This window comes from Leucoraja erinacea, chromosome 32, assembly GCF_028641065.1.
Source record: "Leucoraja erinacea ecotype New England chromosome 32, Leri_hhj_1, whole genome shotgun sequence".
Classification (NCBI taxonomy): Eukaryota; Metazoa; Chordata; class Chondrichthyes; order Rajiformes; family Rajidae; genus Leucoraja; species Leucoraja erinaceus.
The window spans coordinates 11,372,241-11,397,687 of record NC_073408.1 but is presented as its reverse complement, the minus strand read 5'-3'; the positions used below and the strand labels follow the sequence as shown (position 1 = coordinate 11,397,687).

At 41.8% G+C, this 25,447-nt stretch overlaps 1 protein-coding gene across 13 annotated transcripts in view; it reads right to left on the bottom strand.

The window, feature by feature from the left end:
* LOC129712382 (rho guanine nucleotide exchange factor 12-like) overlaps positions 1-25,447 on the bottom strand; it is a 93,355-nt gene that overhangs the window by 51,748 nt on the left and 16,160 nt on the right. For 6 of the 13 annotated variants that reach the window (XM_055660756.1, XM_055660769.1, XM_055660757.1 and 3 more), the window contains 2 exons: positions 8,247-8,270; positions 332-426 (listed from right to left, as the gene is read on the bottom strand). In XM_055660756.1, coding sequence (XP_055516731.1) covers positions 332-426; positions 8,247-8,270 — 119 coding nt within the window. Of the gene's footprint in view, positions 1-331; positions 427-7,680; positions 7,794-8,166; positions 8,271-25,447 lie in introns of those variants that run through there. The other 7 variants (XM_055660763.1, XM_055660768.1, XM_055660764.1 and 4 more) reach the window with 4 other exon arrangements.

Below are 25,447 nucleotides of genomic sequence, written 5' to 3'. Positions count from 1 at the left end.
ATGACTTATCAGTAAGAAGGCAGCAAATGAAAGAGTCCAACGTGTACATAGACACAAAAAGCTGGAGTAACTCAGCAGGACAGGCAGCATCTCTGGAGAGAAGGAATGGGTGACGCTTTGGGTCGAGACCCTTCTTCTCGACCTGAAACTTTACCCATTCCTTCTATCCAGGGATACTGCCTGTCCTGCCGAGTTACTTCAGGTGTTTGTGTATCTTTGGTTTAAACCAGCATCTGCAGTTCATTTCTACACAGGCTAATGTTTGTGACCAAAGTCTAACCATTTGAAGCCTGGAACTGAAAACGGCTCAAAGACTCTACAAATGTATTACCTGTTGGGTCAAATTCATACAGAGATGATTTTTCCAAGTTTTTTTTGTCATACTTTTTATCAGGCGACAGGTCCTTGTTCAGTATGCTTCCTTGCCTGTAATAAAGAACAGTTCACATTTTGACAATCCAACCGCAGCACAGATATACAACATACCTAGTACTTATTCAGCTTTACATAACCTGCACCCCTTGTTCCAGCTTTTGTTCTGAGGCATATCACACATTCTTCCTGTGTACTGGGGAATCACCCACATTCAAACTGACACCAACAACCCTCTCTTATCTTTGCAACAAACTGAGACAGCTGCCAGGGAGTGGCTCAGAAACGACACAGAGTGCAAGCAACAAAGGTTGTAACCAATGTCTTTCATTTTGCCAGTATAGAGGATACATTTGAAGACATAAGATTGCAGAAGGTAGAATCTAAAACAAATAAAAAACAGGGTGCTGGACAAATTCAGCAAGTCAAGCAGCCCTTTGGAGACAAAACATGAAAGCTGACATTTTGGTCAGAACTGGGAGGGGAGAAGAGAAATTACCAATGTATAGCAGTACAGGTGGGTGGGGGTGGATAGAGGATGGTAGGCGATAGGTGGAAACAGATAGGATGGGGGGCAGTTGAAGGGTGGGTGGAACTATACGGAGGGTGAAGAGGGGGAGGGAAGAGGTGAACAAAAGTGAAAAGGAAGCTAGGTGGACAGGTGAATGTTCATGTTCTAGGATTAGAATTAGGCCATTCAGTCCATCCAGTCTATTTAGCCCCTGACACCCATATTAATCAGAATCTGTCAAACCCCACTTTAAAAATATCCATCGACTTGACCTCCCCAGCCTTCTGTGGCAATGAATGCCACAGATTCACCAATCTCTTTAGTCAGAGATTTCTGCTAATTTCCTTTCTAAAGGCACATCATTTTATTCTGAGGCTATGGCCTCTAGTCCTAGACTCTATTTATAGTGGAAACATCCTCTCCAAATCCACTCTATCCAGGCCTTTCACTATTCGGTAAGTTTCAATGAGGTCCCCCCTCACTGGGGCTGTGAGTTAAATGAAGTAGAAAAATGAAATACTCATAGCATTGGGCTGCAGGTTACCCAAGCAGAATAAAGGAGACACAGTATATAGAGCTTGGACGTCTATGCTAAGGATGAGAGGCTTGGGACCAGGGAATTGGAACGGTAGAGGCCCTGAGAGATGTCACTGATGCAAATGCAAAGGGACTGCACAAGGAAAGACAGAATAGAGTCCAGGTATGAAAAAAAATGGTTAATTGGAGCTAGAGCAGGCAGAACAATGTGTCTACCAGAACCGTCCTGTTTATGGATCTTGGGTGAGAGATTGAAACAGTGCAGGGTTGGGGCACTTTAAAGGCTGAAGGTTGTGGAAGGGTGATCTCCTGATGTGATGAAATCATTGTCCAGGAGACAATGGCCTGTGTTTATTATCGGGGTGATGGCCCAGTGAAGGCACAAGATGGTGACAGAAATTTGGAGTCTAACCTCCGTAACATGGAGGTCAGTCACTAGACTACCACAGCACCTCCCTTTTCAGTGGGTTTGATGGCAAAGTCAAAATTGGGCTGATGTGATTGGCGTGCTGCATGTTCATAGGCTGATCGGCAGAAGGAGACTAGCTGATATGACAGTCATGTTTGACAATGTTTTTGTCAAATTTAATGTTTGGGGTTTGGAATATGCTGCTTGAAAGGTTAGCGACTATGGTTTCAGAACCTTCAAAAGGTAATAAATTTACATGCAAAAGAGGGAAAAAAAATAAGTATATGAGGAAAGAAGAGGATTACAAATCTTCAAAAAGAGTCAACATAAACTCCGTGGGCCATGACGTCTCAAGCAGTGTACTATTCTAAGATTCCTTAATTGAAAGAAATGTTTTTGGACAAATCAGAACACATGAGGGGGGTGGGGGAAAAAGGGTTGAGAAATTAGGAGTGAAAATGCAAGGCCTTTGAAATAGAAGATAGATACAAAAAGCTGGAGTAACTCAGCGGGACAGGCATCAATCATCTCTGGAGAGAAGGAATGGGTGATGTTTCGGGTCGAGATCCTTCTTCAGACTGGGTGTTTAGCCTTCAGCCTTTAAAATAACTGTGCTCATTGGCATTAGGAAGAGGATTGCAAGGTTTGAAGACTGATATAAGAAGGTGGTTCAATTTTTTGGCAATATGCTGCGCTGCTGGAATTACTGGGCTGGAACCAAGCCTTAATGGAAAGATGAAGGAGAGACCAATAAATGTATGCCTGTGGAAAGATGACCTGGTGGAAAAATAACATCTCTATAATCATAAAAAAGAGGGTTGAAAGATCAGATCAGCTTTGGAACAAGTTGGAAAATTTCCAGGCATCAGTATGTTCAAAATGTCAGTAACATAATATCTATGTTGCAGTCGACATTTCAGAGTCATGGTTAGATTAAGTGTTAAATCTTCCTAGCTATACAATGTTTTAGAGACGACAAAGAGTTGGAGAAGGGAGAGCAACAATATTAATAGAAGACAATTTTGCAGTAGGGATTTCAGTAAAGGCAACAAGGCAGTGAAAACAACACGGTTCGAATTAAGGAATGGCACAGGATGGAAGGCTCTGACAGATGTTTACAGACCTGACAGTGATTTGTAGGCGAGACGTACAAATACCAAGATCAGGGAAGAATGCAACAAAACCATTGGTTATATTAGAATTTTATATTTTTCATAGACAGAGATGAAAGACAACCCAACAGTGGCAATGGATTTCCAGAGAGCATTAGAAGCTGTTTTCTAAAAATATGTTTTAGAATTGACATGGAAAGAGAAACACTAACCAAATTTTATAATGAATCTGAAGCCTGAATTAGTCAATAATTTGATAAGTGAACATTTTAGAAATACATAAAATATGATTGAACAATACTGGATTTTGAGGGAGAGGAGGAGACTTTAATAAGAAAACCCAAAATAGTGGGGGGTTTTTTAGAGGTACAGTATAAAGCTAATTTTTACCCACAATATGTAGAGACTACACTTGCCTATTGAAGCAACAAGATATACCAATGAAAAAAATGACTATCACGTTAGACCAAGTTACCAAGTTGTGTGAACTACCAAGTTCACACAAACCGCTAAATTGAGATTCAACAGACTGGGAGAACTATAAAGAACAAAGAACATGAGAAATTGTTGCAATCGTGGCCAATCATTCTCCGTGAACCTTCTCCACCATTCAATAAAATAATGAATAACCATTCTCCAATCCAATCCACATAAATCCCATGTTCAAAAATATACTGATGTCAGCTGTGAATATACTCAATTGAACACTGTCATTTGGAGTGAAGCAAACCAAAGACTATGTGAAGAAATCAGTCCATGTGTCGGCGATGCAAAACAGCATTTCATACGCACACTGAAGTAGTTTTCGATTTTGTGCATTTCAACATATAGGGTCACATCATTCTCTCATCTCCCCATGTTGTCTAAACACTACGCAAATTTTTTGGTATGGAGCCCAAAATTGTTCAAATATAAGCCCACCAAAGCCTTAAATAATAACAAAAAATCTAATATTACAACTAACTTCAAATGACGACTTCCCCAATTGCTGATTGTTCTGTGTTGATTTAATGAGATCTTGTTTCACAGGAAAACAAATTCTGCTGCAAACTAGTACAAATCTCTCTCCTTTAAAAATTGTTTTGCTTTTCCATTTGTTCCACTGCATTATATGCCAGCATTTATTCTTGTCCACACACTTAACCTTATTTGCTTGTCTTGGTAAACATTTTGCTTCCCCTGCCCAAATTATTCATTTGCCCTCTTTTGTACCATCAAAAAACATGAATGCATGACAAAATCCCCTTGTTTAAAATCAATGAAAAAGATTAGGAATAGCCGAGCCTGAAGCATTGATCTAGGCAGCACCCCACCAGTTAATCCTTCTAACTTGAGAATGGTCAATTTATTGCTACTTTATTTTGTCCATTGCTAATCCTCAATCATTGCTAACAAACTAATTTCATCCCAATTCCTATGCAGAAGCCTCTTATGTGACTCACATCTTATCAAATACCTCGTGAAAGCTCAAATGCATCATTTTGTCCTCAACCATCCCATTAGTTTCATTGCCAACAAACAGTTTTCCCCCCCCCACAAAACCCCGTTAATAAGTCCACAAATTATTTTATGATATTTCCTGTATCCAGTTATGGAGGGAAATATTAAGTTAGTATTTATGAATGGGGGATAAATGAGATGGGGGCACTGCCAGAGCCCAGCATGTGAATGCGGAGCAGAACAGCAGACAGCCAACTATGTCATCTCTAGGTGCCCGCTCCGCCACCCACCAAATGGAGCTCAGGGCCTGGCATACATTGACGCAGAGACGACAACCTGGCTGCTCAACATCCGGCGAGATCTAACTATTCCTTTAGTTTATTTAATGTTTCATTCGCAAGAAGAAATGGATAAAGAAATAATAGTCATGAAAGAAAACAAAAACTAAAAATAACTGGTTAGATTTTTATGTATATTAAGAAAGGAAGTAGAATTGTGAAAGAGGCCCTTTTAAAAACTGGTGAGAATATAATGTACAATAAAGAAAAAAAAATACTTAAGGAAAGAGTGTCGGTTTTCAAAAACAGAACCTTTATTGGTTTTTGTTTTAGTGGACATATTTACATTGACTCTGCAGTTTTAAGTGCCACCGTTCACCTATCCCAGGACATTTGGATGAACTTCACTCACTCAGGATATCGAATTTGTCCAACGAGTCTCTGCCAAGTTGATAAGCGCTCAGTTGAATAAAATTTCAGTTTTCAGTTGGATAAACGGTCCCAGACAATGAGAAGAACAAGATAGTGTAGACACAAGCAATCTTCCCTCTCTACTCCCATCCTGATGCTAGGTTTCGTCCTAAAACAGGCTTTTCATCTTAACCCCCCCCCCCCCCTCTCCACTGATGCTGTTCAACCCACTAAGTTCCTCCAGCAGATTGCTTGTTGCTCCAGGACAAGATAATATCATTTGAATTGATTTAATATAATTAACTTGTTTTTGTGTTCTAAACATTTAGTATTTTAAAATTTATTCTTTGAATGTTTGCAGACTTCACAAAAAAAACATTTAAAGAACAGTTCTGACTGTGGGTGTACCCAAGGGCGGGTCTCACACTGTCAAAACAATTAATGGAGCAGAGCAAGTCAGTTATTCTGAGACTCAACCAGACTTGCCAGAAGAATGCTTCAGGGTCCCATTGCTAGAATGCAGCAGCACTAAAGGCACGTTTGGGTGACTCACCAGTCCACTGAAGATCCCCCCACAACATATGAATTTAGCATGAGTAACACAAATCTTCAGATGATTGCTTCTCCACCAGGGTGTAAAGACAAGACAGAAAATCACTTATGCCTCTGTCACAATTTTTCAAAGATCACAATGATTCAAGACCTTAGTTTAAGCTTTGTTAAACGGCAGATGTCATGTCGTCTAGGGATCTGTTCCAGGGTTTCAAGCTTTTGAGCACATATTACGGTGTTGAATTAATTATTAAATGGCTGAGGCTACAAGCTCTGGAGCGTATTTAAGGAGTATAGAGAGAAAGGGCAAGATTGAAAGGGACAGATATAAAAGCATGTAAATCTACAGCAAGTAAAGTTAATTGAACGGAATTTTGAGCCTATGAACCTTGGATTTGGGAAAGGTAATTTGGAATATAGTTCAAATAGTGAGAAATCGGGATCAAGGACAATGGAGAGACAGAGACATTTTGGGATTTGTATGCATGAATGCAAAAAACATCAAAAAGGAAATAAAATATAAATTGTATCTCAATCTTCACAAATTCAAAGGAGAATTTAAACTAAATTGTTGATAGTTTCAAATAAATGCCCTTCTGAAGCAGTGCATGCAATTCTGGGCAATACATCTTAGAACAGATACCACAACAAAACAGGTTTAATACAAATTCACTATAATACAATGGGTTGCATAAACATTTCTTGTATTCCCTTTTGAGTAGAGAAGATTAAGGATGATTTTATTCAGGTTTATTAATTGTTTGAAGGATAGAGCAAGATGGACAAAAATAATCTTTCTTGTGGAGGAATCCAAGTACATGGTGACAGAATGCTCCGAAGCGATGCTCAGAAACTCCTTTTCCCCATAAATGATAGTGAGAAATCTAAAATTCCCTTCCCTAAAGGGCTGTGATTGCAAGGAGTCAACAGACACTTTTAAGATCAAATTTGATAGACTTTTATTCAACAGGAGTCTCAAGAGCTCAGGGGCAAGATGAGGAAAGCAAGTTAAGCTTCAGACCAGCTACAGTTCAAGTAAATGTTGGAAGTGTCAAGAGGATGAATGGTTTCCTGCTGACCCCATGATCTTTTATATTCCTGACAACCTTCATTGCTCTTGTACTTCGATTTTTATTCTATTTGTGCAGTTTCAGATGCCTTACAAACCACATCAAATGCAAGACCACCAGCAGAACTGGTCAGATGGCTTCACTTCCCGCGCATAACTATTCTCATCCATGCAGATTTGTTATGACAAATGTATAAAATGATATAGTGGCTCAATGTTGTCAAAACCTTTAAAGTTTGAATATCTGTGTCATATTGTTACAAATAAATATTTATTTAAAGATCTCCTATTTCTCCAATATCTCTTTGTAAAGATAATTTCAGAACTCGGGGATCTTCTCTTTTGCACCTTTTACATTCAAAACTGGGCATTGCCAAATCAATAATTAGTGTGGATTTCACGTTTTATTTTATTGTAATTCATAAGAAGTCGGCTTCAGTGCCAAGGCAAGCACTTAGCCATAATCCCTACATGCCCAGAACGATACTGGTGAACTCCTACAATCTCCATAATGAAAGCGCTCCTACAGTACTGCAAGTGGCGATTTCCAGGGCTTTAATTAAACAACGAAGGAGGAAAAGCAAAACGTCTCCACATCAGAGCAGAGCAGGATTTGGGGACAAACTCACAGGTAGTGTTGCTGACATGTGCCCATGCTCCTTCATTCTAGCTAGTAGAGGTTGTGGGTTGGGCAAACAACATTGAAAAGCTTTTGTGAATTACTGCAGAACACCTTGTACATGGCACAATGACAGAAGGATCGAGCACTGAAGGAGATAGGTACATTGCCATCAAGTAGGCGGTTTTGTCCCCAAATAACATCAACATTTGGAGTCTGCATGGGCTGTACTCATCTAGACACTTACTAAAATGAATTTGAAATCCATGTTTATTAACACCAGGCTACATCAACTGTTCTTACTACTTCCAATTTATGTAACTGAAACAGCAAATCTCTACTTAGACCAAAAATCTTTTGCACTTCTCACCTCATCATGAAGCTCTCCAAGTCACAGGCCAATCTGGATATATATCAGCATTCCTTCATCATCCCCAAGTCACAATCTTAAAGTCCATATCTAACAGCACTGGGCGAAGATACCTTCAACACATGGAGCACAGCAGTTCAAGAGAAAGGCCAACTATCGCCACCTCAATGATAACTAATCCCAACCTTCTCTAATACCCACATCGACAATTGACTTAAAGTACAAAAGCCTGACCAGGAACATTTGAAACGGGAATGTCTTTGTGAACCGTGTTTGTCGGATATTAATATATCCGGAATATTAGACAAGCTAATTTCTAAATTTTCCATTATCCTTACTTGTGCTGCAAGTTCCATATTTTCCAGTTATCTTATTAACCCAATTCCATTTTTTTTGTCTTCTAACAGGGCAAACACACACAGCAGGTAAGAGATGTCAGGAAAATGGACAGGGATGGGGATCTTAGAGCATTCCACTCATACGTACAAGTTGCTAAGCCTTCTAATTGCTGCTTGGACAGTCAGAGATGGCCAATCACTTTCACCCATTGTGTCGAGAGTTCTTACCTGGGAAGTCTTCTGATGGGAAACCTGGAATTGAAGAGAGCAGCTCAAGTTAGTCTTAAGAGGGCTCAGTGTGTTCCTACAGAAATCCAACCACTCCAATTCATTTAAATCCATTCACTCAATATTTGAAGCCTATAGTAAATACAGAAGACTATTCAACATATTTTGCGTGTGCCTTTTGTTATAAAGAAATTATTCAATTAATTCCACTCCCTGTAGACCAGGCAACTTTTCTTCCGAGTAGTAATCCAATACCCTTTCAAATTATTAGCGAATTTGCTTCTACCAGTTATTGCGTCAGAACGATCTGCATCGCAAAATAATTTTGCAATAGAAGTCATTCAGATTCCTTGACCAAACAATTTCTTATTTGGACACGTATGTCATTCAGCTTATAGGGTCCATGCAAGGTCCCAACCATGCAGTCCCATCAGCCCATTCGCGTCTCCTTATTTCACTTTCGCCCTGCATCTCATCAGCCACCAACTTCCCCTTAATTATTTTGCCACTTAGCAACTTATAGTTGCCAGTTAACGTACCAGCATGTCTTTGGAATGTGGGAGGGATACAAGCACCAGGAGGAAACTATGTATTTACAAGAACATGCAAACTCCACGTAGATAGCACACAATTTCAGGAACAAACGAGTTATTTAAGCTGTGAGCTGACAGCACTAATTGCTGCAGCATTATGCCACCCTTAAATACATCTCTTTGGTTACTGGTACCCCTCACACTGGAATCAATCTTTATTTTTCAAATTGCACTCTGATCAATCTTTATTTAACAAAATGTATTACGAGTTTCAACTCTTTACCTTCTCCGCTTTAAGAAGAACAACCGTTTTATCCAGTTATCTCTCTACATAATTGAAGTCTACTAGGCATGGTTCAACAAATCATTTTAGTGTGACGACCAGAACTGCTACAATACCCTAAATTCATCTTTCAAATTTTATACAGCTGCAGCATAACTTCAAGTTCTAAATTCAATGTCCTGACTTGCCTCCACACTGCATTCAACCTGCAGCAAGCTTTCATCAGCTTGGTTATCAATCTATCTAGACCACTTCCACCACCCCATAGGAAAATGCTCCAAAGACCCACCACCGATGAGAGAAAAGAGTTTAGTCTCATCTGTTTTGTACATGCTGACCACTAGTTCTAGAGTTCCCCAAAACAACCTTAACACATCTGCACTGCCAAAACCTCTTCGCAACTTGTGTTTTCTCACTGAATCTTTGAAACTCCAACAGATAAAATTCCAACCTGAAGAAGATTCAAAAAGGAAATACAGGATCCCGAGGGGTCCAGACGCGTAAAATAACCAACCTACTTCAGGAATTTGTCCATTAAACCCGAGCCGAACTGCTTCCAACAATTATCATCCTTCTTTCCATTAGGACACTATTTCTGTACCCTGTACTCTAAAAATGGCCTTACCAATGCCCCTACATTTGCATTCATTTTCTCTACACCATGTAGAGTAGTTATTTCTACTTACAGGAATATACAGAAATGGAGAGTATATATAATATGTTATTGGTAACTGCAATAGTGAATTCAACAGAAACATTATTACCAGACAGTGGTTAGAAGCTGACACTTCCAATCAGATGAGTAATTGTGGCAAATGGCACCGATGTATTTAATAAGTGCAACAAATGAAAAAAGATACATCAGGCGAATGAGATAAAATTGTACATGGGCAAACTCATCTGAAGTATAAATGATGTTGACCTAAATAGTTAGTTTCCTGTGGAAAAACAATGTAATACTCGACAATATAACACTACGACTGCAAAATTTGAGAGTCGGTTGGGATTGCAATCACTTGGTGATTGTCATCCAAGGACAGTCAGTGCCTATAGAATCACATCCCAGTGACAGTTAATGTCAATAGGATTTAATGTCGGAAGGTCAGCATGAGAAGTAACAAGAAAAAGGCAATTCACTCTCCTCACATCTGTCCTAACCCCAAAATACCCTGCTCGAGGGAGCTTGGATATACAGTCGTTGTTTCTGTGCCTCGAGTATAATATAAAATTGCACTGATTACTTGTGACAAGCTACTGCATTAATTTGAAAGAAAATAATTACTGAAGCCAGTCTTGGAAGATGGAAAAGTACCACATATTCAAGAGTGTGGGATATAATATGTACAATTAATCTCAGTGTCACAGCAAAATCAATTACCGGAGGCACTGCAATTATAAGCTCAACATAAATAGAGGCGGTGAACACAGCACTGATAAATGGAAATAAATATCTGAACTTTTTTCAGAAATAAAAAGGAGAGCATTAGGTAAATGTGTTAGGGAATGAAAGTCAAAACATTTACTGGCAGTGCAGGCAGCTGGATTCAGCAGATAGTTAGGACGGAAAAGAATCTGCAAAGGCGTGATAAATGTGGCCCCACCCTCAGGCTGCACAGCTCAGCCCTGCAGTCCAAAATCCGTCACAAATAAACCAAGGGCTAGCTGGAGCTTTTTAATTTGTGTTGCAGGTTTATAATTTTTCTGAGAATTTATTTTTCTTTGATCACTCACAAAAAAAAATGGGTTAAAATATCTGGAATAGAGTATCTGAAAAATGACCATTGTTGGAAAATTATCCTGAAATTTCAAAGAAGCAACATTCAGTTACAAAATCCCTGGTAAAATCTAGCACAAAAGTTTAACAAAATATTGTGGAACGGCAATATGATTTTTATCACCCTATTCCTATAGATACAGCAACCTTTTCAAAAACAAAATAAGCTCGGCTATAACTCACTGTGACGGCATAAAACTGCTTAAGAGGCAGGATAAACAAGTCACTAATATTTGCACCAATTGGCATTCAGCTGGAAAGAGGGGAGAAATAGGCCAAGCGTTTGATAAACAGTTCTGTTAATTAAATCATCCCTTGCAGAATGATTGAAAAACATCAACATTAAGTGAAGTCCACAGACATTTCTTGGCTGCAATAGAGTATAAACGGCTGGACCTGCACTGTTTACCTGAGCATCAATCAGACCAAGTGATTCCCATCCTAACTTATCCCTTGACTGGATCAGAGTGAGGTGACACCAAGCCAGAGGCTCTTCGTGGTGCAGATTCAGAGCAGGTTAAAGAGAGTCATGGCAGCCTGCTCCCTACCCTCATTCTAAGCCTTTAGCGTGCCAATAATGACAAATTCAGTGCTGATCTCACACACACACCTCACTGAGCAATCTCACACATCTTCTCCAGTCAAGTCTTAAAAGGGCAATGTCTTGTCAAGACTCTTAAGTCTCAACATGCTTTACAAAAAGGCATCCACTGTCACTTCCATTCCATCAGCTTCATGCAAAAAATCATGATAAAGTCCATAAGCACCAATAAAGTAAAAATTGAAAGCAAAATTCTTCAGTGGACATGAAAATACTAAAAGCATCAATTTCCCTATCTTCAAGGAGCAATTGCGATAGGGAAAAAGGGTTCCTGCCCCCTAGTCCTTACCTTTCACCACATCAGCCATCACATACAACACATAATTCATGACATTTACGCCACCTCCAACGGGATCCCGCCACTAATCACATCTTTCCATCGCCACCCCATTTCGCCTTCCAGGGACCGTTCTCTCCACAACTCCCTGGTTAACTCATCAGTTCCCACCCGAACCACCCCCTCCCCAGGTTCCTTCTCCTGCAAAACCGGTCCCTATACTTCCTCCCTTGACTGTCCAGGGACCCTGACCGTCCTTTCAGGTTAGGCAGAGGTTCACTTGCACATCCTCCAACCTCATCTACTGTATCCGTTGTTCAAGATGTGGACTCTTACACATCGGCGAGACCAAACATAGACTGGGCAATCATTTAAGCTGAATACCTTGGCGCAGCCCGCCAGAACCTACCTGATCTCCCCAGTTGCTAAGCACTCATTTCCCTTCCCACCACACTGACCTTTCTGTCCTAGGAGTCCTCCATTGTCAGAGTGAGGCCGAATGCAAATTAGAGGAACAGCATCTCATACATTGGGCAGTTTACAACCCAGGGGTATGAATATTGATTTCTCTAACTTCAAGTAACCCCTGCATTCCCTCTCTCTCCATCCAAGTCACACCAGCTTTTTGTTCTCACCTAGCAAACAGTTTCCTTTATCATTGTTACTTTTGTGTATATCTTTCATTCATTTGTTGTATATCTCTCTCTCTACATCATCGTCTATATCTCTCGTTTTCCTTTCCATTGACTTTCAGTCCGAAGAAGGGTCTCAACCCGAAACGTTACCCATTCCTTCCCTCCAGAAATGCTGCCTGTCCCACTGAGTTACTCCAGCATTTTGTGTCTTTGGCTCATGGTTCAGTTCAGTTTATGCATTTTCCATTTCAGTGATAGTTGGTGAAACACTTGATGCAGAATTAATCAGGATTCTACTGTTACTTGGGGAGAGCAGGGAGTGCAACAGCAGGATCTGAGAAAAAGCAAATATGGAGGAAATTTATAGACTATGCGAGAATAAATAAAATGAGAAAAATGGAAGAGATGAGATAGCAAACTTAGCTACTTTGATAAGTTGCGGAAAGTGCAAATAACTAAGTGAGGGCATCACAGTGTTATCGATGCAAATAAGAAACTTGAAAATGTTCTTTAGCCACTTGTATGCTAGCAATCAATCATCATTCTCTGTCTTTATTCCATAACCCTTATTGCAAAATGGCTGGTTCTGTAGAAAAATACTTCCGTGGACATGAAAATACCAGTAGCACCCGCAGTGTAACCTCAGTTTCCCTCTCCACAGATGCTACCTGGCATGTCGAGTGCCTCCAGCATTTATTCTAGTAGTCTTTTGTCCACTAGCTTGAGGCCGTCTCTATACATAAATTCCCAAATCACTCGCTCTTCGACAGGTTCTTATTTTTGGATTAGAAGAGAAAAAAACGAGACAAATAGTCCAAGAAAAAATGGATAGTCATGAAAAACAAAGGAAAGCAGGTAATAGGAAGAGATGGAAGATAAATGAAACAAATTACCAAAGATTATAAAACTAAATGCAAAATTCAAAAATGCATATTTCAGAATAGTGAAAATCATTCAATTTTTATTTTATGAGATGTCGTCTAGTGTGGTTTCTTCCCCCACTCCTCCCATTGCAGAGCCCCACCTTGTCTGGAATATTCTATCTCTTGCGTCTTGAAAATACATGTAATTACTCTGCCTTTCTACCAAATCTTACTCCAGGCAACTCTCACATTAAAATTGTTAGAAGTGAATCATTTATTATAAACCGCACTGCCATAATCAACATACACCATGTTGAAGTAAAGGCTATTTTGTGTTACTGGAAAAGATAATTACATTTGCTCATCAAGAAAAGGATTCAAATCTCGATGCTCCTGCAAATCAAAGGAAGTGGAATAACATGGAACGAGTGATCAACAATTGGCATGGACCCATTTAGCCGAAGGGTCTGTTTCTTCAATGGTATGAATTAGTAACTCTGTTAGAAATGGCAGTTCATGGGGTAATGATACAGTGGGGTGGTGGGGGAGTGGGCTAAATGAAGAAGCAAAAGCATGTAATGCAAAGCCCCCTCACAGGTCACATCCAATTTTTCAAGAGCGGCAAACTGCAATTTATCCCATTACTCCAAAGGGCTTATCAACCGTTCCCAAATGCAGTGACTTGTAGAACTTGTTACCAGTCTCCACAACAAACTTTCAAGGGGCAAGAACGTTTAATTATCATACGTGCCAAAGCAGGATAACATTCTTAAGGTTTGCTGGACATTCAACCACCAGAAAGTACCAAATCACAGGAGCAAACAAACCATCCCACCTCTGTCGTTGTGAGATTTATTTTACCTTGTTCATGAACACTCTCCACATCAACTGCATGGACTAAACCTGGAGAAATCTATTTGAAACTCAGAATATCCTGAGATTTAAAATTTAGTTAACCAAGCAAAATTTGAATAAAGAAGCAAAATTAGCTGTGCTAGTCATAAAACTGTCAGATTATATGAAGACGTAGTGCTTCTGCTTTCCTTACTCAGTAAGAATTATCCATGAATGCAATCCGCACTAATGCGGTTCATTCACCTGTCTTTTCAAAAGGGCCTAACAGTTGTTTAAGAAGGAACGGCGGATGCTGGAAAATCGTGTATCAAGTCACAACAAGAATAAAACAGGTAACCTACTGGCCATTGCACCTTAATTCTCAAATACGATAAAAGCACTCGCAGCACAGGCAACATCGAAAACCTCTCTCCACCAACAACGAATAACATGCCAAGACTGCAGAAACAGGCCCATGGCCTCAATAACCTGCTGCAGGATACAGGGAAAGAGACAGGATGATTTGTTTCCCTCATTTGAGGCAGGGTCACAAGTCTTGAAAGTCTCTTCCTCAAAAGGTCAGTAGAAGCAGAGTTGTAGAATATTTTAATGTTAGAAGTAGATAGTTTCTCCATCAGCAAAGAGGTGAATGCGTACCTTGGGGAGGGAGGGGACGGGGATGGAAAAGTAGAGTTGAGTTTATCATAGAACAGTACACAACACAGGAACAGCCATTTGTCCCATGATATCTATGCCAACCATGATGCCAAGTTAAACTAAACTTGCCACATCTGCCTGCACATGATCCATATCCCTGCCCCCTCTGCATGCTCATGTGCCTGACTGAACATCACTGAAATCTATTAGATCTCCCCTCAGCTTCCAACACTCCACAGAAAACAATCCCTGTGTGTCCAACTTCTCCTTTCAGTAATATTAGTCATTAGTTTATTGTCACATGTGCTGAGGTATAGTGAAAAGCATTTGTTGCGTGTTCAGCAGTCAGCGGAAAGATAATACATTAAATGAAAATGCATAAATACATTATTCGCTAATCAAGGCAACATCCTTGTGAATCTCTTCTGCACCCTCTCAAGCCTCCACATCCTTCTTGTAATGGGGCAACCAATCTGGCCAAACCAAACTTTTATACAGCTACGATAAGCAAGTTTGTTATTCCGACTGGGCATGCCCAGGTAACTTGTCATAAACATTGTTGGTAGCTGAGCAGCTAAACCTTCGTTTCATCCATATTTTCCAGCTTTGATTCTTTTAGGTAAGAAAAATACTGCTTTCAAACTATGAATTAGTTGTATTCATTGTTCCTTTGTACAAAGCTACGATGATTTTGTCATTTTTATTGTTTTATGCTTCAGTGAGTGAGCGAGATCACGCTGCAGCGTGGGGTCGAGGTCCGGCCTGGGTCTCCAGCACTGTTGAGTTGCTGCTGGGCCATCCCCATCCCCTCCCGGGTGTCCCGTCCCTGTCCAGGTGCAGCCGGAGGTGTCCAGGGTGGCCCTTGGCTGGCAGGGGCTGGCTCCAGCTGGGCTCTGCTCTGACTCCCTGGGGCCCCGTTTCCTGGAGGGCCATGGACCATTGGCTGCGCCTCTCTCCTTGTCCAGTGGCTCTCAGTTAACCCCCTCGGTGCCGGCGAAAGCCGAGCACCAGTCATCAATGGGAATACACACAAAATGCTGGAGTAACTCAGCGGGACAGGCAGCATCTTCGGAGAAAAAGAATAGGTGACGTTTCGATCGAGACACTTCTCCGGAGATGTTGCCTGACCCGCTGAGTTACTGCAGCATTTTGTGTGTATCCCCGTTGGTGAATGAATGGTGCTCGGCTTTCGCTGGCACTGAGGGGGTTAACCAACAGCCACTGGATAAGGCGAGAGGTGCAGCTGAAGGTCCCCGCCCCGTCGGGGAACGGGTTCCTCGGGAGTTGGAGCCGAGCCGAGCTGGAGTTGGCGAATCTTCTCCGCGCTGGCTGCAAGGCTGGGGTCACCACTGCTCCGGGCCAGTATCCTGTCAGTCCAGGGTCACCTCGGACACCTCCGGCCACCCCCTGACAGGGATGGGACACTCGGGAGGGGAAGGAGACCGCTCACAAATCTGCCTCCTGGGGTTGTGCAGGAGAGGGGTGCGTGGTTCGCCCCTGTATAATAACCCTGTATAACCCAGGAGGGCAGCCAGAGTGAGAATGGAACTCATGCACCCAGGCTGAGGGGGACCGAACTGTGATTCATTAGATTGTCACTGCTGAGATTTCTGCATGGACCAGTGGAGAAGGGAGAAATAGTGTTGCTCACTCCAGTAGCAATTCAACAGCACTTGCAGTGCCGTTCAATCCTGACTACGGATGAAACGCAGGTCTGTACACACACAGCAGCTCAGCTGCAACAAATGTGTTTCTCGAGTGACCTATGATCTGAGCATGCGCAGTCAGAAGACCGAACTCGCTTATACGAGCCCTCGAGCTGTCTCCTCCCCTCCCCCAGCCCTCGGGCTCCTCCTCCCCCTTTTTTCCCTTCCTTCTCCATGCCACCCCCTATCAATCTGAAGAAGGGTTTCGGCCCGAAACGTTACCCATTTCCTTCGCTCCATAGATGCTGCTGCACCCGCTGAGTTTCTCCAGCGTTTTTGTGTACCTTCGCTTATACGACTTCCTGATTCTTGAACTCAATACCCCGACCAATATATGGCAAGCATGCTATGTGTTTTTTAATGACACTATCTAGAGATTGTGGCCAAAGGGCCAGCTCCTGTGAGATACCATTCTATGTCTATGTTAATATGTACGTAATCATACCTGCCAAAGATGCTAATCTTCAATCAATTCTAATCACCACACAATCTAATGTGAGGCTAAACACAATACAGCAGGGCTCTAAAGATGTACAGGTTTGTAGGTTAATTGGCTTGATATAATTGTAAATAGTCCCTAGTGCGTACGATAGCGTTAGTGTGCGCGGATCACTGGCTGATGTGGACTTGGTGGGCTGAGGGGTCGATTTCTGCGCTGCATCTCAAACTAAAGACTTTGGATACCAATAGCACACTGAAGTGTTGAAGACATGTACTACAGAACTTGTCCACAGCCAAGCTGTTCCACTAAAACTACAATGCTAGCATCTATTTGACAGTGACAAACAGTATAGTTTTGTCCTTTCCACTGAAGGCAGGATATATTTAAATGAATCAATTACTGCCCCTGATAGTTTACTATCAATCATCAATAATGACAGTATCCATTTACTCACAAATAACCCAGCTTGGGATTGCATCAGAATCATTCAGCTCTGGGGCTCATTACAATTTATGTCTAAGTGTGGAAGAGAGTTGAATTATATAGATGAGCAGAGAATAACTGACTTTGATATCATTGCAGTATTAAACACACTGCTGTGCAACAGCCCGAGTAAAATTGAAGTTAGAGTAGGAAAACTTAGAACAAAATGGTTGTTTCCTGGAGATTAATCATCTTGGCCTCAAGTGCATTGCTGAACCATACCCAATCAGTGCTAATTATTGATCAGTTTTCAGTTCTAACCGTACTCCTTAGATATTCTAGCAACAACAACACTTAGCAAAACTGGGGTAACATTTGAGTCTGGCTTAATAAGGCAATGGGCAGAAACAATCTAACCAGGTTCTCTTGGTACTTCACATCATGAACATTGTCAAATCCCCACCTTCAACAGTTGAAAGTCACAATTATAAGTGGCCCAGACTCAAATGCTGTGCCTATCAAAATCATTCCATGGATAAATACTCTGGCATCTTCTATTATACAGCCTAGCTCACCTATTGACTCCTCAAATGCTAACAATCCACTACATAATACATTCAGGAATATCATTTACTGTAGCTATAACACTTGAGAAGCTCGACATCCAAAGGACAATGTATGATCAACACCTGCCTCGTAGGCCCCCCTTGGTCATGACTGACAATGGGTGATGCATCCTAGTTGTTGGCTGCTTGCTCCAAACCTCAGCTAGAGCAGTGTCACTTGTGGCTGAAGAGACCAATGCAGGAGTGACAGTCTGTCGCAAAGATCACATTTGTGTGTGGTCTCTGGTTAGTTGAAGTTGCTGCGCTCCTTTCTGCGTGCCTGCTTGTCTGCTGCTGCGTTCAACAGTTTCTCTTCCCCCGTTTTGCGATGTTGGTTCAGGGTAACTCTCCACCTCATGCGGTCAGCTGCAAGGTTCTCCCAGGACTCCACATCGATGTCGAGCGCCTTCATATCTCTCTTGCAGACATCCTGCCTACCATCTTAAATATTCACCCTCGTCTACACCAGAACACTAGGTGCAATCACATCAGCCATTTGCAAAGATTTCTATGGGAGATACCCAAAATCTGCAAATCTACCACCGAGATGAACAGCAACCACATGGGATCATCACCAATTGCATGTCTATCTCCAGGTATATCACGATGATGCCTTGGAAATGTGCATTAATTGGTCAAAATAGTAGAACGATGGTAATCTATTCAACACTTGATTGCAGCAGCTCGACAGCAATTCGTCATCCCAATTTGACTGTCTCTTAACTTGCTCAATCACTCCTTCACTTCAATAATATAGGGATCAATCAATGAGTCTCAGATAATTGTAGCTCAAAGAAATCGAAGGGCTGTGCGAGAGAAAGTGAAGAAAGATAGTATTTCAGTGCTTAGATACAAGAGAACGAGAGGATGATCGGGGTCAGTGAGCAGGGAAGATTGGGAAGTAACTGAATGGATGGTTTGACATTAGTAACAAAACTTCTCTGATTTCCCAGTTGTTATTACAGACAAGGTGGAAGGAGCAAGGGAGCAATGGAGAAGGAGCAGTGAAGAAGCTGTGGGATAATCTGTCAAGTTACTGTCCGTCTTGCTTATGCAGTCTATAATCTTCTACTAATTAAAATCCTTCTGCTCAAATACATGCTTCCTCATTGTTCAACAGTTAATTGTATCAACCAACAAACAGCCTGAAACTTAGTTTAATAGTTTATTTTAAAAAAAAGACAGAATGTCTCGAAGAGGCAGACATAGATACAGAAAAGGCAAGAAAAACGAGAAGAGATAAATACAGGCCGCTATGTTTATAATGTGATATTGAAAACAATTGTTCACATATTTATAAGTTGCTATGATATGGGAAAATACAGGCAGGTTCTTGGTAAAAAAAAAAGCTAATCATTGCTTCCCTGCCACTGAACAAAACATTTGGAAACCTCTTTCCAAATTCAGTAACTATAATTACCCACCCCAGCAAACCCCTCCCATTCACAATGCATGTCCACTAACCTCTCTACCTCTCTCCCTAATACACACAAATAAACTGGCACAACATAAAATCACAGTTCTGTCCCCAAGGTTATTAGATAAACAATCACAAATGAACACGCTCTCTCAAGAAATGCGGATGAAGGAATTGACATCTGTCCAGATTTTAAATAAGTTTCCCGCAAAACCTGACTGAGAGTCAATGTGTAGGAGGGAACGGCAGATGCTGGTTTAGACTGAAGATAGACACAAAATTCTGGAGTAACACAGCGGGACAGGCAGCATCTCTGGATAGAATGAATGGGTGATATTTCTGGTCGAGACCCTTCTTCAATGCTTGGTTTACTGACTGTTTTGCAAAGTACCTGCACTATTTTCCATAGGGATAACTGGGCTTCCTGTTGCCCACCAGGTAATACTACATCCCAATCACACTTCAATTTATCTGTGATCTCCTGTACTGTTATAACAAAGTCTAAACCAAAGCTAATTAACCTACGCACTCTTACGTCTTTTTGAGATGCGGGAGAAAACCGGAGCATCCGGAGAAAATCCACACGGTCACAGGGAGAATGAGCAAACTTCATTCCGACAACCCAAGTTAAGGATCGAACCCAGGTCTCTGGAGCTGCAAGGCAGCTGTTCCACCAGCTTCGCCTCTGTGCCGCCCTTGCATCAGCTTTAAGGAGGCTTACAAGCTATAATATTAACCAATGGATCAACAAGAGAACTATTCTCAGTATAGGCAAATGTCAAACAGGGCTCTGCCAATGCACGAACACTTTCTCAATCTGCTTACTGCAATGTTTTGTCTGACCTCCAAATTTCCAGCGGTATGGAGTTAATCATCAGAACTAATAAGAAGATATCCGATGTTGGGGAAGTCCAGGACAAGGGGTCACAGCTTAAGGATAAGGGGGAAATCCTTTAAAACCGAGATGAGGAGAACTTTTTTCACACAGAGAGTGGTGAATCTCTGCAACTCTCTGCCACAGAGGGTAGTTGAGGCCAGTTCATTGTCTATATTTAAGAGGGAGTTAGATGTGGCCCTTATGGCCAAGGGGATCAGAGGGTATGGAGAAAAGGCAGGTACGGGATACTGAGTTGGATGATCAGCCATGATCATATTAAATGGCGGTGCAGGCTCGAAGGGCCGAATGGCCTACTCCTGCACCTAATTTCTATGTTTCTATGTTTCTATATTCACAAACAAACAAAGCAATGGTAGACAATGCAGTAAAGAGCTTGACATATTCTAATGCTGTGTGTTCTGAACCCCACTGCTGCTAATCTGAAAATGTGGTTCCTCATCATTAGCTCCAAAGTGAATAGAAATGGTTATTATTGTCCAAAAATATTTGGATCAACAACTTCTATTGTTGCTAATATATAGGACCCAATTCGATTGATACATCTTTACTATTCTCACCCAACTCTCTTTATTGTTGGACCCCATATTAATATTGTACTCATTAAAATAGCACCACTGCAATGCGAAAGTTATACCTTTCTTAACATTATAATCCTACTTGCACTTGTGTCAATCATTGGCAAATATTTGTTCCCGATGTTAGCACTAAAGAAGAGTTCAGAAACTGCTTTGCATAGTAGAAGTAGCAGAACTATAACACAAGGATAGACACAAAAAGCTGGAGTAACTCAGCGGGACAGGCAGCATATCTGGAAAGAAGGAAATGGGTGACGTTTCGGGTCGAGGCCCTTCTTCAGACTGAGAGCCTGGGGAGGGGGAAACTAGGGATATGGAAGGGCAAGGTGTGAAAAGGCATACAATCTGAAAATTTAATCATGAGTGGAAAACACAAGGAAGTCAATCAGGGAGGGGATTAACCAACAAATCTCTATGCTATTATTCCTTTGGTGATAAGCCCAGCAAGGAGCAGAGATACGAAAAAATAGGTGCTAGCTTCAGCAACGGCAGATCCATCCTGTGGAAAACAGTACTGTGGTTAGCAACAGTCCAATTGGCAGGGTACGAAATAAACCTACAGAGAAAGAGATAGATCGGTGCTTAAATACAGCATCTGAAGTGGCTCTAATTAAAATGGACCAAAAACATGTACCAATTTTCAGGCAGACAGAAACACAGACAGCCAACAAGGTCTGCTTTTGCTAGGAGGGTAATCTCAACTCTAATATCCAGTCTGTAACCCTGCATTGCAGCAATATCACGCCCAAATGAAAACCATTCATTTAACTAGGCAGCGACCTTCACAGCCTCACTGCACCACTTCACAACCTCGTGGATTCATCAAATCACAGGGATTGCATCCTTGGTTACAATTGGTAAATAACACACTGCAAATGTAAACTAAAATAAGAATGGACCAAAATGTGCGCACATTAACCCCCATTCACTGACATGGTGGCATTCGCTTTTTGCTTCTTAAGGGCCTGTCCCACTTAGGCGATTTTTTAGGCGACTGCCTGTGACGAGGCTGCCACCACACGGTCGCCGGGGTGCCGCCTGTATAGTCGTGAGTAGTCTCCTAAGTCGCCCAAAGAGTCGTATCGTTATTCTGGTCGCCGCTGGATTTTGAAATGTTCAAAAGTTTTCAGCGTCAGTCGGCGACCGTGGGCTTATCGTAGCTTGTCTACTCCCGACATAAGTGCTGTCATTGGTTGTCACCAGGTTACGTAGGTTGTTGCCGGTGCTGACCGGTGAATTCCATTGGCGACTACCTACGTCAACATGTAGCGCCGACTGAATTGTCTTAAGTTGTCGCCGACAGGGCCGTAGCTTGTCGCGGGGTGGATGTAGGTTGTCGTAGGTGGACGTCCTAATGGGTCATTAATAGTCGGTAGCTTGCCGCAGCTTGACGTCGACTAGCTGGTAGGTTATTGTAGACATTGTCGTAGACATTGTTGGAGGGGGGGGGGGGGGGGTCCAGTCCCCATTTTTTCGGTGACCTGCTACGACTATGACAGTCGCCGAAAAAAATCACCTCAGTGGGACATGCCCTTAATTCTAACAAATCTGCTTCTGTAGCAACAATTTGCAACAACTCAGGGCCTACAAATCCAGTCCTCCCCCATAGAATCTCAAAATATTTATACTCTCTAAAGTAAACAAGGGCACCAGAATAATGCAGGGCTCTCTTTTTTGGCAGACCAGCCTGTATTCTTGCACAACAACAATATCGGAACGGACCCGCAAGTTTTTCACACCTCTATGCTTGCTGGTCCTCGATTCTTCTTCCCACCAATGTCCCAGCCCCAACTCTACTACGTCCATTTCTGTAGACCCCTCCTCTAAGCCATCAAACTCCATCGAAGATGCACGTGAAACTCTTCTCCCATTGCCTGCACGTGTTGAATGTTAATAGCACGAGTTATGGGAACTTTAAACCTTACAAATTCACTGGCTGCAGAATTCTTCACTGAACCTTAAAGTTTGAATATTCTCTCTGTTACAGAGCACGAAGAAAGGTTACGGTAGTTGTTACTTAAATCTACTCTCCCCCTATCTATCCAACCAACGGAAGAGAAGTAGTGAACGTTGTCCATGCCGCATTCAGCAGTCATTTACTGCATGGATGGTGCAAGCCTGCCCTTAGCTGGATTTCAGTTTAATTATGAGCCAAGTTCTGAAGAGATGCCAACAATTACTTTGTCACCACCAAAAAGCAGAAAACGCTCATTTACCAACTGCAAGCGCTGCCAGAATGATCTGTCAGTATCCATTCAATGCTCTTAACCTGGCAAAACTAGAATTTACTTCTAATATGCTTTTGAAAAAGGTGGTGTAACAGTCAGAGCCCAATAGATTCTGTGCCACCGACGTCCACCATGCAGTATCAGAATCTTCAGCTTAACATTCTGTAACAGTTCCACAGCCGACCAAATGTGAACATCATGACAGGTTCGGCCTTTAGATCAAGTCTGTGCCAGCCTGGCTGCCTGCCCCAGCACAATTCCTGGAAATTCTCAACTCTGAACACTGCCTTTGGGATTCTGCCTGGTGTTGCAGTGGACAAAAGGCTGTTCATGCTCCTTACAGACTCCTTGTGGAAATTATCTCAAACTCTTAAATTTAAAAAATCATAACAAACAAAGAGTAAAATCAGACACGTTCTTGCTGTGGATATACTTTTCCCTTCTCATCAGTCATCTCTCTCTCCTGCTCAAATATTGGATCAGCTATTTCAAATCAAACACTATAATTTTTATACATGAAACTAATCAGAATTCTACAATGATCTTTGAATTTAGGGATAGTGGCAGAGTTCTGGAGAGTGGTGAATGTTACCCTCTTGTTCAAGGTGTAAGCATGGTGCAGGTTGTTTGGTTTACCCTCAGTGGCGAGAAAGCTTTTAAATGTAGGATTAATGTAAATGGGTACTTGGTCAGCATGAGTTCAGTTGGTCCAGTGTCCCGTTTTCCATGCTACATGACTTCACGACACTGAACACCGACTCTGAACACCGAGCAGGATATATATTCACTTGGAGAAACATGTATTACTTTTTGACAAACCACTAAGGACAAAATGCATTTAACTAGTTTATTAGAAGTTTTTTTTCAATAAAAGATAACAGATAGAGTTGGTGGTAATGCAGTTGATGTTGTGTACATGGAGATGTTTTTGACCAGCAAAGTTTTTGATAATGTTACGCATGGCAGGCTGCTCTGGAAGATTAACTCACAGGGTATCCAGGGAGATCTGGCTGCCTGAATACAGAATTGGCTTCATTGGTGGAAGGTTGTGATGCATGCGATTGGGCCCGTTGCTGTTTGTGGTTTATTTTAACGATTTAGATGACAATGTGCAAGGCATGATTAGTAAGTTTGCAGTTGACACTAAAGTAGGTGGAATCGTAGATAATGAAGAGGGTTAACAAAAATTACAGCAGGATCTTGATCGGCTGGGCAAATGGGCTGAATAATGACGAATGAAATTTGATGCAGATAAGTGTCGGGTGTTGCCTTTTGGAACATCAAATCAGGGCAGGACCTTTACAGTGAATCGTACAGTGCAGGGCAGGACCTTCACAGTGAATACTACAAGGATGCATTAAAGACACCGGGACTGTTTTCTTTCGAGAAGACTGTGGGAGGTTTGAATATGGGTATATAAAATGAGGACTGGGCTGGGCAGAGAGGATCATAACACATTGGTGGAGAGTTCAAGGACTAGGAGAAGAGGTATAAAATAATGGGAGAGAATTCAGGGCGACACGGTGCTGCCTTACAACGTCAGAGACCCGAGTTTAATCCTGACTACGCGTGCCGTCTGTACGAAGTTGGTACGTTCTCCCCGTGACCTGCGTGGGTTTTCGCCGAGACCGTTGGTTTCCTCGCACACTCCAAAGACGTACAGGGTTGTAGGTTAATTGGTTTGGTTTAAATGGAAATTGTCCATAGTGTGTGTGTGTGTGTGTGTGTGTGTGTGTGTGTGTGTGTGTGTGTGTGTGTGTGTGTGTGTGTGTGTGTGTGTGTGTGTGTGTGTGTGTGTGTGTGTGTGTGTGTGTGTAGGATAGCATTCGTGTGCGGGGATCATTGGTCAGTGCAGACTCGGTGGGCCGAAGGGCCTGTTTCCACACAGTATTTCTAAATTAAACTAATTAAAAAAGATACAAGGTATGGTGTGGTAGGTTCCAGAATTGCCTTCCATAGCAACAACATAACAATATGGAGGCTAAACATTTCCAAAGCTATAGTAAGAGGTCAGGGATGGAACTAGTGAGTCACTCTGGCAGTGAGTCATGCAGCACGGACCAGACGGACTCTTTCTGGGCTGTACTCTGTGACACTGTGATTCTATAATTGATATTACAAAATTGGTATGCAGCAGCATCAAGAATAACCCATTTAGTTGGTTGAGGGGTAAATATTGGCAAGTACACAGAAAGGATTTCCATTGTTCATCCTTCAATAATATTGTGGGATTGTTCAATCACTGAAGTTAGACAAGCATTGTCGCAAAGATGACATTTCGAATTTCGAACATTTTCTAAACTACCCCTCCAACAGTCCCATGATCTCCCTCCCTCGATGCCTCTGGTCGAGCCCAACTGGCCTCTGCATTAACTGAACTATGCACGTTTTCAAAGTTAGACCGAGAGTTCTTGCCCTATTCTCATCAACTTCCCCCAGATCCTACCACT